We start from the raw sequence: 12,228 nt of genomic DNA, 5'->3' as shown, positions 1-12,228 counted from the left end.
CTGTATCAAAGGCTTTCTGACAATCCAAAAATATGCAGTCTGCCCACCCTTCTCTTTCTTGCCTTATTTTTGTTGCCTGGTCGTTGAATTCAAGTAACCCTGTGAGGCAGGACCTGCCATCCCTGAACCCATGTTGATGCTGTGTTACAAAGTTCCTTCGCTCCAGATGCTCCACTAGTTTTTTTCGCACAATCTTCTCCATCAGCTTGTATGGTATGCAGGTTAGGGACACTGGCCTGTAGTTCAGTGCCGCCTGTCTATCCCCTTTCTTGTATATCGGGACTACGTTAGCTGCTTTCCAAATATCTGGCAGTTCCCCTGTTGCCAGTGATTTGTTATACACTATGGAGAGTGGTAGGCACAGTTCTCTTGCTCCTTCCTTTAGAACCCAAGGGGAGATTCCATCTGGGCCTATAGCCTTCGTCACATCCAACTCTAGTAAACACTTCCTTATTTCCCCACTGGTAATCTCAAACTCTTCCAGTGGTTCCTGGTTAGCTATTCCCTCACTTACCTCTGGAATTTCTCCTTGCTCTAAGGTGAAGACCTTCTGGAATTTCTTATTCAATTCCTCACACACTTCCTTGTCATTTGTAGTGAATCCTTCCGCCCCTATCCTTAATTTCATAACCTGTTTCTTTACTGTTGTTTTTCTCCTAATGTGGCTATGCAACAATTTAGGCTGAGTCTTTGCCTTGCTTGCGATGTCATTTTCGTATTGTCTTTCTGCCTCTCTTCTCATCCTGACATATTCATTCCTGGCATTCTGGTATCTTTCTCTGCTCTCCAGGGTCCTGTTATTCCTATAGTTTCTCCATTCCCTTTTACTTTGCTGCTTAGCTAGCCCACATCTCTGATTAAACCATGGGCTTCTCATTTTCATTTCTCTGTTTTCCTTTTGGACTGGGACAAACTTCCTTGCACTTCTGCGTGATGTAATCCATCATATCTTGGGCCGTCTTTCCCCTGAGCTCTGTTTCCCATGCTATATCGGTTAGGAATTTTGTTATCCCCTCATAGTTTTCCTTTCGGTATGCTAACCTTTTGGTTTCGGTATCCCTCCTCGAGTTCAATAACCCTTCTTCAATCAAGTAATCAAACACCAGTACACTGTGGTCGCTCATTCCTACTGGGTCCTCAAAACCGATTTTTCTTATGTCGGAGTCGTTCAGAGTGAAGACTAGGTCGAGTCTCGCTGGTTCATCATTGCCTCTCATCCTTGTGGGTTCTCCGACATGCTGGGTTAAAAAGTTTCTTGTCACCACCTCCAATAGTTTGGCTCTCCACGTATCCTCGCCTCCATTCGGTTTCTTGTTCTCCCAGTCAATCCTTCCGTGATTGAAGTCCCTAATGATGAGCAGGTGGGATCTATTTCTACAGGCAGCAGAGGCTGCCCTCTCAATTATAGTGTTACCTGTCATGTTGTTGTTTTCGTACTCTTGACTGGGTCTTCTGTCATTTAGTGGAGGGTTATATATTACTGTTACTACTATCCTTGGTCCTCCCATTGTCATGGTGCCTGCGATGTAGTCTCTGAAACCCTCACAGCCCGGGATAGCCATCTCCTTAAAACTCCATTTCTTTCTCATGAGTAGGGCCACTCCGCCTCCTCCCCTACCTTCCCTCTCTTTCCTTATTACTGTGTACTCCTGAGGAAACACGGCAATCGTTATGATTCCAGAGAGTTTTATTTCAGTGAGTCTGATTACATCTGGGTTCACTTCTAGTGCTCTTTCCCTTAGTTCACTTGCCTTGCTTGTGATCCCATCTATGTTCGAGTACATTACCCTGAAATTGACTCTCTTCTGCTTCTCCTCTGGGGGGGGACCTGTGGGGTCTGGGGTGAGCAGGAGCTTGGAGGATCTGGTACGGGGAGACTGGTGGAGTAGGAAGGGCTTGGGAGGGGGGGGGGGAAGGGGGAGGGTAGGGGGGGTGAGAGGGGGAGGGGGGGTATGGGAGAGGGGAAGGGTTGGGGAGGGTGAGAGGGGGAGGGTTGAAGGGGGTGAGAGGAGGGTTGGGGAGGGTGAGAGGGGGAGGGTTGAGGGGGGTGAGAGGAGGAGGTTTGGGGGGATACGGGAGTTTGGGGGAAGGGGGAGATGTGTGTGTGTGTGTGTACTCACCTAGTTGTGTCTGCAGGATCGAGCATTGATTCTTGGATCCCGCCTTTCGAGCATCGGTTGTTTACAGCAATGACTCCTGTCCCATTTCCCTATCATACCTAGTTTTAAAATTATGAATAGTATTTGCTTCCACAATCTGTTCCTGAAGTGCATGCCATTCTCCCACTACTCTCACGCTAAAAGAAAACTTCCTAACATCTCTGTGACTCATCTGAGTTTCAAGCTTCCATCCATGTCCCCTCGTTCTGTTACTATTCCGTGTGAACATTCCATCTATGTCCACTCTGTCAATCCCTCTGAGTATTTTATACGTTCCTATCATGTCATCCCCTCTCCCTTCTTCTTTCTAGTGTCGTGAGGCACAGTTCCCTCAGGCACTCCTCATACCCCACCCCTCATAGCTCTGGGACGAGTCTCGTTGCAAACCTCTGAACCTTTTCCAGTTTCATTATATGCTTCTTCAGATATGGACTCCATGATGAGGCAGCATACTCTAAGACTGGCCTCACGTAGGCAATGTAAAGCGCCCTAATTGCCTCCTTACTTAGGTTTCTGAATGATGTTTTAACTTTTGCCAGTGTAGAGTATGCTGCTGTCGTTATCCTATTTATATGTGCCTCAGGAGATAGATTAGGTGTTACGTCCACACCCAGGTCTCTTTCGCGCGTCGTCAAAGGTTGGCTGTTCCCCCTTCATTGTGTACTGTCCCTTTGGTCTCCTATCTCCTAGCTCCATTTCCAAAACATTACATTTGCTCGTGTTGAATTCCAGTAGCCATTTCTCTGACCATCTCTGCAACCTGTTCAGGTCCTCTTGGAGGATCCTGCAATCCTCATCTGTCACAACTCTTCTCATCAACTTTGCGTCATCAGCCCAACATCGACATGTAGGACTCTACACCTGTAAACATGTCGTTAACATATACAAGAAATAGAATTGGTCCCAGCACCGATCCTTGAGGTACTCCACTTGTTACTGTTCGCCAGCCCGACTTCTCGCCCCTTGCCGTAACTCTTTGGCTCCTTCCTGTTAGGTAGTTCCTTATCCATGCTAGGACCTTTCCCACCACCCCCGCCTGCCTCTCGAGGTTGAACAGCAGTCTCATGTGCGGTACTGTATCAAATGCTTTTTGGCAGTCCGAAAATATACAGTCTGCCCAACCATCTCTGTCCTGTCTTATCCTCGTTATTTTATCATAGAATTCCAGATTTGTTAGGCACGATTTCCCTGTCCAGAACCCATGTTGATGTTTGTTCACAAACCTAATGTTCTCCAGGTGTGCAACCAGTCGTAGCCTAATTATTCTTTCCACTATTTTACAGGCGATGCTTGTCAGTGATACAGGTCTATAGTTAAGTGCCTCCTCCCTATCACCTTTCTTGAAGATCGGCACGACATTTGCCTTCTTCCAGCAACTGGGCAATTCTCCCGACATAAGTGACTCATTAAAGATCATTGCCAGAGGCACGCTGAGGGTCTGCTCTGCTTCATTTAGTATCCACGGTGATACTTTGTCTGGTCCAACTGCTTTAGTTGCATCTAGAGTTGTCAACTGTTTCATTACCTTCTCTGCTGTCACCTCTATATCTGATAGTCTTTCATCTAGGGTAACCCCTTCCAACAATGGGAGCTGCTCAGGCTCGGTAGTGAACACTCCATGGAAACTGGCATTCAGTGCCTCGCAGATTTCCTTGTCACTTTCAGTATATGCCCCCTCTGTCTTCCTTAGTCTTCTCACTTGGTCGTTCACCGAAATTTTTCTTCTTATATGACTGTGTAGTAACTTAGGTTGTTTTTTCGCTTTGATTGCAATATCGTTCTCATAGTCCCTTTCCGATGTTCGTCTTATGTTAATGTAATCGTTCCTAGCTCTGTTGTATCTGATCCTGTTGTCCTCTGTCCTTTGTCTTCTGTACTTCCTCCACTCCCGCCTGCTGGCCATTTTTGCTTCCTGACACTGTCTATTAAACCATGGGTTATTATATTCCTTCTTATTTTTTCCCTTTACTGTTGGTATAAATCTCTCTTCGGCCTCCTGGCATTTCTGTATGACTAGGTCCATCATATCTTGGACTGTTTTTCCTCTAATTTCTTCCTCCCACTGCACTTCACCCAGATAGTCCCTTATCCTCTTATAGTCCCCTTTCCTGTAGTCAACTCTCCTTTCCCAGATCTCTTGTCCTATGGTCATAAGTTTGAATTCCATCATGTAGTCAAAGACTAGGACACAATGGTCACTGGCCCTTAGAGGTATTTCATGCTCTAAATTCTCGATATCTTCTACGTTCTGGGTGAAAATCAGGTCTAATAGGCTCGGTGCATCTACTCCTCTTTCCCTTGTGTCTTCCTTCACATGTTGTGTTAGGAAATTTCTGTCTATAACATCTACTAATTTTGCTCCCCACGTTTCGTCCCCTCCATGGGGATTCCTTGATTCCCAATTTATCTCTCCATGATTTAGGTCCCCCATGATCAGTAGCTTCGCTCTCATTCTGTGGACTGTGGGCTCTTTGTGTGTGCGTGTGTGCGTGTGTGTGTATGTGTGTGTGCATATGTGTGTGTTATGGTATAATGTGACAATGACCACAAAGAAAATGAGACAAAAAATTCCTTAAGTGTTTTCATATTAATCAATACATCTTCAGACGAATTCTTCATAAGATATATTACTTAATATGAAAGTACTTATGGAATTTCCTGTCACAGGAGTTACCCCTCCAACATCACCGGTGCTATCATCACTACACCATCCATCGTCAATAAGTGGTCAGTTCTAATAGAAATGATTATACATGCAAATATATAACACTGCTTTATATCGTTCCTCAGCATGATGGTCGAGAAGTGAAGTTGGGCTTGCAACACTTGCAGGGCGCCTTCTACTTTTTAATTCTTGGCTCCTGCGTCGCCTTCCTCACCCTGCTGGGGGAGAACCTCGCCCACTGCTGCTCCTCGCCTCAGTAACACCTTCCTCACCCTGCTGGGGGAGAACCTCGCCCACTGCTGCTCCTCGCCTCAGTAACACCTTCCTCGCCCTGCTGGGGGAGAACCTCACCCACTGCTGCTCCTCGCCTCAGTAACACCTTCCTCACCCTGCTGAAGGAGAACCTCGTCCACTGCTGCTCCTCGCCTCAGTAACACCTTCCTCACCCTGCTGGGGGAGAACCTCGCCCACTGCTGCTCCTCGCCTCAGTAACACCTTCCTCACCCTGCTGAAGGAGAACCTCGCCCACTGCTGCTCCTCGCCTCAGTAACACCTTCCTCACCCTGCTGGGGGAGAACCTCGCCCACTGCTGCTCCTCGCCTCAGTAACACCTTCCTCACCCTGCTGGGGGAGAACCTCGCCCACTGCTGCTCCTCGCCTCAGTAACACCTTCCTCACCCTGCTGAAGGAGAACCTCGCCCACTGCTGCTCCTCGCCTCAGTAACACCTTCCTCACCCTGCTGAAGGAGAACCTCGCCCACTGCTGCACCTCGCCTCAGTAACACCTTCCTCACCCTGCTGGGGGAGAACCTCGCCCACTGCTGCTCCTCGCCTCAGTAACACCTTCCTCACCCTGCTGGGGGAGAACCTCGCCCACTGCTGCTCCTCGCCTCAGTAACACCTTCCTCACCCTGCTGGGGGAGAACCTCGCACACTGCTGCTCCTCGCCTCAGTAACACCTTCCTCACCCTGCTGAAGGAGAACCTCGTCCACTGCTGCTCCTCGCCTCAGTAACACCTTCCTCACCCTGCTGGGGGAGAACCTCGCCCACTGCTGCTCCTCGCCTCAGTAACACCTTCCTCACCCTGCTGGGGGAGAACCTCGCCCACTGCTGCTCCTCGCCTCAGTAACACCTTCCTCACCCTGCTGGGGGAGAACCTCGCCCACTGCTGCTCCTCGCCTCAGTAACATCCTTCCAACTATAATTTTTACTGCCTATTGTTCACACTATTTTCCTCAATATTATACATTTGAATAATTTTATTTTAATGTTGTATATTACTCAGAAATAACAGATAGAATGTATATTAATTCTTTAATAAACTGGGAACTGCATTAAAAATTCAATGCCTCTCTTGCCCTGAGTATCTTCGTATTTATTTCATAAAATATCGCTGCTTACTTACAGTTAATTTAAACAAAACTATTATCTGTAAACGTATTGTTTTCACACTTAATTTGCACTGAGAGGTGAAGTATGGTTTTCATGACGAGAAAGCAGTAGGCCAGTATGTCTAGTTGTTGGAGGAAATATGACGACGCTGGGAAGGAATGGACCCACTACCAGGACTTCAGGATCGACTTCCTTCTCTTCAAGAAGTTTTAGACCGTCGGTGTACCTACAGGTTCAAGCGGATCCTCCTCACACTGAAAGGATAATAACTGATATCACTTAAAAAAACATATTATATGTTTCAGGTGTTAGGACACCGCAGAGACAATAAATACAAGCAAATAATTCCAATGCGTAGATATAATGACAAATATCTTTTCGTTCTATGAGCTACAAAAACTTCATTCACCAAAGATACAACAAATATTTAGATATTATGTTTTAATGTACCAATATTATATTGATCAGACAGGAATGTATATTCAGTGTTTGATTGACTTACCTTCTTTAAGTTTTTTAACATTAAATAAGTAACACAATATATCTGATATATGCAGCACGAGTACTTAGTAATATTATATAATGACCGATGTGTGTTAGTTGTGTAAAAGTACCGGAACACATGGTTGAAGCAATATGATATTTGATCCTTGGAATGGACTGATGAGTATGTGATTATGTCATTTATTGTGAAGCCAAATGCTTTGATGAAAAGGCAATTGGTAAACTGATGCATATTTTTCAAGAGAGCTAGGATGACTAAACGATTGAGCAGCTATGATGATTAAACTGTTGGGCAGCTCTGATGAATATACGGCTTGGTAGCTATGATGAATAAGATGTTAGGCAACTTTAAGGAAATTGATGTAGGGCGTCTATTTTGAAAGAATTCATGGGCAAATGTGATTAATATTGTTGGAAATTTCCAACACTGACACACTACCATTGTATTATAATACATCATTATTGTATACTAATTACAGTAATTATTAATTCTACTAACTGTAGTGCTAACATAAATTAATATTTCTTTATCTGAGCGTATTGCTAACATATTTGTTACCAATAAGTTCGAGAATTCAATGGGGTTCTCTAATTTATCAGTATTCCGTGCAATAATTAACTATGGATAATATAACTCCTAATAATCCAAAAACCGAGAGTTATTAACTGAGATTATGATCAAGTAACAGTTTTATCTGTTACATACCAATGCTATGGAGGAAATAAAATTTCTCTCTATTTCTCGATTAACACCATTTAACGAGAATATTATATTATTTAATTCCCTACAATTGCAACCCCGTTCTCATTAACGCATTACCTCAGTAATTACACGGAAAAGAATTATCTGTGATTATTAAAATTCTGTTGTGAATGCGTGAGAGGGGCTGAGGGAGAGAAGCGTGGAGACGCCATTCGCCTTGAACTACCTCGCCATGAGGACGTAATCATTCCTGCTCTAGCACACGAGCTAGCGATGCCAACAATCTTATCGTGCGTCCTGGGAGAGTCGAATTTCCATCAATTCTACGCTAGGCCCTTGCAGTTAATCGGCCTAGGAGCGTGCAATTGCTCCAGTAGCAATCTAGGATTGCTTTGGTGGACAACCAGCAGGTTAAGTGCCCTAGTATTATTTATATCATGAGATCTCTATATATATATTTTTACTATTCACTGTCCATCGTTACGCCACGCGACCTCCCCAAACAATAAGTACGTCAATAAGGAATTAATTTTATTCCTTCTATGGCATAGTGAGGATACTAGATAGTAGGTGTAAACAATTGGTATATTTAGTTGAAATTTCAGCTTGTGTTGAAAGCGGTCATGGTCCTATCATGTTCCCACGCCATGCTCGAGCTCACGTGTTGCAGCAAGTAGCAGATGACGCCATCGCACCTCTACTTCTCCGTTCACTATTACAGCTAAGCAGCTGAACCCTTTTCAATTATTTTCTTTGATTGAGTGAAATCAATAATCGATTATCAGTCAAGAATATTTAGTTTATTGGATCTGAGATATCTCACGTAATTTGATAGCCTCATAGAAGTCAAATGAGAATAATTTCTTGTTTAATCAACATATAATCTTCTTACCATTAATCAATTTATCTAATGTTTATTTACATATTATTTAGTAGGAATTACTAATTTTATTCAAGGAAGAACCAGCCTCGATGAAACGTACTGGGAGTACTTTACTTCTGGTATTAACCCCCCATTTTGTGAAGGACGGAAAGTTTATTTTCGAACATTAATATATTATACAGTCCATTGAAGTTTAAAGAATAACCTTTAATAGTTTCCATACCCATAGGCACTGGTATTTCAGTCCTTATCATTTATCTTTACCTGTTTCCCTTTTCAGTAAAAATAGGGTGGTCCTTCGATTAATTTAAATTAATCTATTAATTAAATATCAATCAATTAATAGAGAGTAAGCTTTCTTCCCAACAATATGTTCTCGAGCAATTATTATGAGTTTGCTCCTGGGCAGCTATTATGAGTATACTCCTGGGCAGGTATGATGAGTATACTCCTGGGCAGGTATGATGAGTATACTCCTGGGCAGGTATGATGAGTATACTCCTGGGCAGCTATGATGAGTATTCTCCTGGGCAGCTATAATGAGTATACTCCTGGGCAGGTATGATGAGTATACTCCTGGGCAACTATGGGGAGTATTCTCCTGGGCAGCTATGATGAATATATTCCTGGGCAGCTATAATGAGTATACTCCTGGGCAGCTATAATGAGTATACTCCTGGGCAGGTATGATGAGTATACTCCTGGGCAGTTATGATGAGTATGGTCTGGGACAGCTATGATGAGTATACTCCTGGGCAGTTATGATGAGTATGGTCTGGGACAGCTATGATGAGTATACTCCTGGGCAGTTATGATGAGTATGGTCTGGGACAGCTATGATGAGTATACTCCTGGGCAGTTATGATGAGTATGGTCTGGGACAGCTATGATGAGTATACTCCTGGGCAGTTATGATGAGTATGGTCTGGGACAGCTATGATGAGTATACTCCTGGGCAGTTATGATGAGTATGGTCTGGGACAGCTATGATGAGTATACTCCTGGGCAGTTATGATGAGTATGGTCTGGGACAGCTATGATGAGTATACTCCTGGGCAGTTATGATGAATATGCTCTTGGGCAGCAGGGAACCGACCTGTGAGATTTATATATATTTAATTTATATGAATTTATATAGAATTTATATTTACGTTAATTTATATATTTCGATAGCAATTTGTATGATGTTAAGTGGACTGTATTTCTGCAATAATCTCACAAATCGATCCATATACATTAGATGGGGTTTATATTATATTTATATATATGCAGCCAATCAAACTACAGTATTAACTACATATATAAGTATACATTGAGAAGGTTCCTTATCTTATTGTACAGCAGGCTTAGTCCACCAGGTATAACTAGGATGTAGACACCAAATTATCCTCGATTGAGGCTAGCTTCCATCACCCTGGTAACATGATATACCAAGCTTGCTTCCTCTTCTTGTTTCTGTCAAAGGGCGCTAGCTGTAAAGCCAGAATCCTAATATATGACAGCTATATCAGAGAAAACACTGTATATTATATATGATAAGGACCAAGGCTTAATTACCTTTAGTATGAGGCGAGTTCGCATTCTAACCAGTTCTCCCAATATCTACCTAACATTAATGGCCAAAAATGATTGGATAAACGGGTTTCGGTAGAACACTTCCCTTGATTATGTTGACAGCGTGTTGCTGATGGAAGACCACTACTCTGGGGCCGGATTCAGGAAGGTACTTACGAAGGTTTTTCCTCTTAGCTAAGAGCGTTTTCCGTCTTAGCGCCTTCGTGGCGGCTACGTCCGTATTCAATTAACTACCCTAAGTGGAAAAACCTTCGTAAATTCATTCCGGGATTTAAGTGTGGTTTCGACCACTCGTAGCTTTACGTAAACTGGATATAAGTCATTTTTTCTCTACTACATAACACTGGGATCGATTTATGATATTGGAACATGACCAAAATATTATAGCTGGTGAATCTATTGAAGAGTAATCCTTCGTGTTAGTTATATATGCATTCTCTGCTTGAAACTTGAAGTAAATATGTGTTTGATGATAGTAGAATTAGTTTTATAATAGCAAGATATTATACCAGTAGTTATTAAGTAAATAAACACTGGTGAACATGAAATATGAGAGAAGGTGATGAGCCCTGTCTGATGGGATCATTTGCTATCACCAAATGCCCCTGTTCACCTAGTAGTAAGGGTATACCTTAGCTATACATACCCATTTCTAATTTATTTAGTTTGGTTTTATTTTGAAATTAAATATGGGTGAGACATAAAATAAAAATATGCTGCACAAATGATGTTAGGTAAGGAAAAGGGTAAAAATGTCAAAAACTTTATTCATTGAATACTTAAAGCTATAATTATGCCTATATAGATTATTAAAAAAGAGAGAGGGAAGTAGGGATCCAAGACCTCTTCCTGCTATACAATTTGGGTGTGGAACAAGTAATTATCAAAAGAAGGCACCATGCCGGGAAGACTATGTAGCAGTAAGGCAGTGAGGTGAGGCAGCTACTTATTTGAGAAATGCTTATTTTATTTACCTTATAAGCTGAGGCAACTTATTTTATTTGAGGAATACTCAGCTGATTCCTCTACATTTAGCATGGAACAAATTTGTGTCCAAGACCTCTTCCTGTTACTCAATTTGGCTGTGTGTAACCAAACTAGAAGTGCTCTACAAATCAAGGGACCCAGAATGTGGAATGACCTCCCGAATCATGTCAAAGGCTGTACCTCTCTCAACCAGTTTAAGAGTTAAACCAAGTACTGCCTAATTAACTCCATGTAACCTAACTTACCTCCTAAATGTCAACCCATGTCTTGCTATTTTTTAAACAACGCTGTTCACCAATATGTGCAATTGCTGATTTATGCTATGTTAACTCCCATTTTGTATTTTTTATTCCTTCTTTCAACACAAATTATACCTAATCCCGATTACTATTAAGTTTTAGTCTAAGTGTTTTTCCCCCCACACCTTGCCCGAAATGCTATGAGTATTAGTGGCTTTAGGTATTGTATGTACTAGCTCTGTCTATAAATCCAACATTATGTTTGTAAATCAACTGTATGTACTTTTCCTGAATAAAATGTATTTATTATTTATTTTTTAATCAGTAAGTATTAAAAGAAGGCATCAAGCTGGGAAGGCTATGTAGCACCATTGTGTGTAACAATAAACCAATTTTTTTTTAACAAATAATGCACCTGTATGGGAAAACAAATCCTGTCAGCTGTAAAAATATTGATGCAGTTATTTAAATGAAAAATATAATGAAAGAAATATTACTGGTTTATTTTTATCCTATCTTTTTGTACTGTACAGTATATCCAAGGAAGTGAAAAATTGAGACATAATGCACAATTTAATGAATGATTAGCATGGATTAGCAGTTCAAAAGAAATGTGACTTGTATTACATATCAACATGAGATCTTAATGATCCATGGTCAACATGATTTAATAAGGATAATACAGTACTGTATTTGTAATAATACCAACTATAATTTAAAATCTTTATTACTGATTTTTTTTATTAAGAAGATTTAGGTATACACAGCAATGTGCTGCTACCCTATTCTATATGGAATATTACACAGTGTAGATAAAAAACTAGCTATAAGTTTATCTAATACTCCCATCTCACAGGATGGTTAGACATACTGTACATGGAATCAATTTAGAAAATACCAGCCTCAATACAAAAAACAAATCAACTCTGACTAAACAACTCTAAGCAATTTTCACAAGAGGTAAGCACTGAATCATGGAAACATTATATTATAATTACTCTTACCAGTTTCTACAAAACTCCTCTCAAACAATGTATTTTTAAACATGTTTAGGTATACACAGCAATGTGCTGCTTCCCTATTCTGTATAAAGGACCACACAGTGTAGATCAAAAACCAG

General features: G+C 41.7%; 1 protein-coding gene across 1 annotated transcript in view; it reads left to right on the top strand.

Moving 5' to 3' along the window:
* LOC123753353 (uncharacterized) overlaps positions 1 to 5,167 on the top strand; it is a 180,491-nt gene extending 175,324 nt beyond the window's left edge. Inside the window, exon 14 of the mRNA XM_069313779.1 lies at positions 4,950 to 5,167. Coding sequence (XP_069169880.1) covers positions 4,950 to 5,084 — 135 coding nt within the window. The 3' untranslated portion in view covers positions 5,085 to 5,167. The remainder of the gene's footprint in view (positions 1 to 4,949) is intronic.
* The last annotated feature ends 7,061 nt before the right edge of the window (positions 5,168 to 12,228 follow it).

The sequence above is a fragment of the Procambarus clarkii genome, chromosome 76, assembly GCF_040958095.1.
Source record: "Procambarus clarkii isolate CNS0578487 chromosome 76, FALCON_Pclarkii_2.0, whole genome shotgun sequence".
Taxonomy (NCBI): Eukaryota; Metazoa; Arthropoda; class Malacostraca; order Decapoda; family Cambaridae; genus Procambarus; species Procambarus clarkii.
Note: the sequence above shows the minus strand (reverse complement) of the source record. Positions and strands in the feature narration are given on the sequence as shown.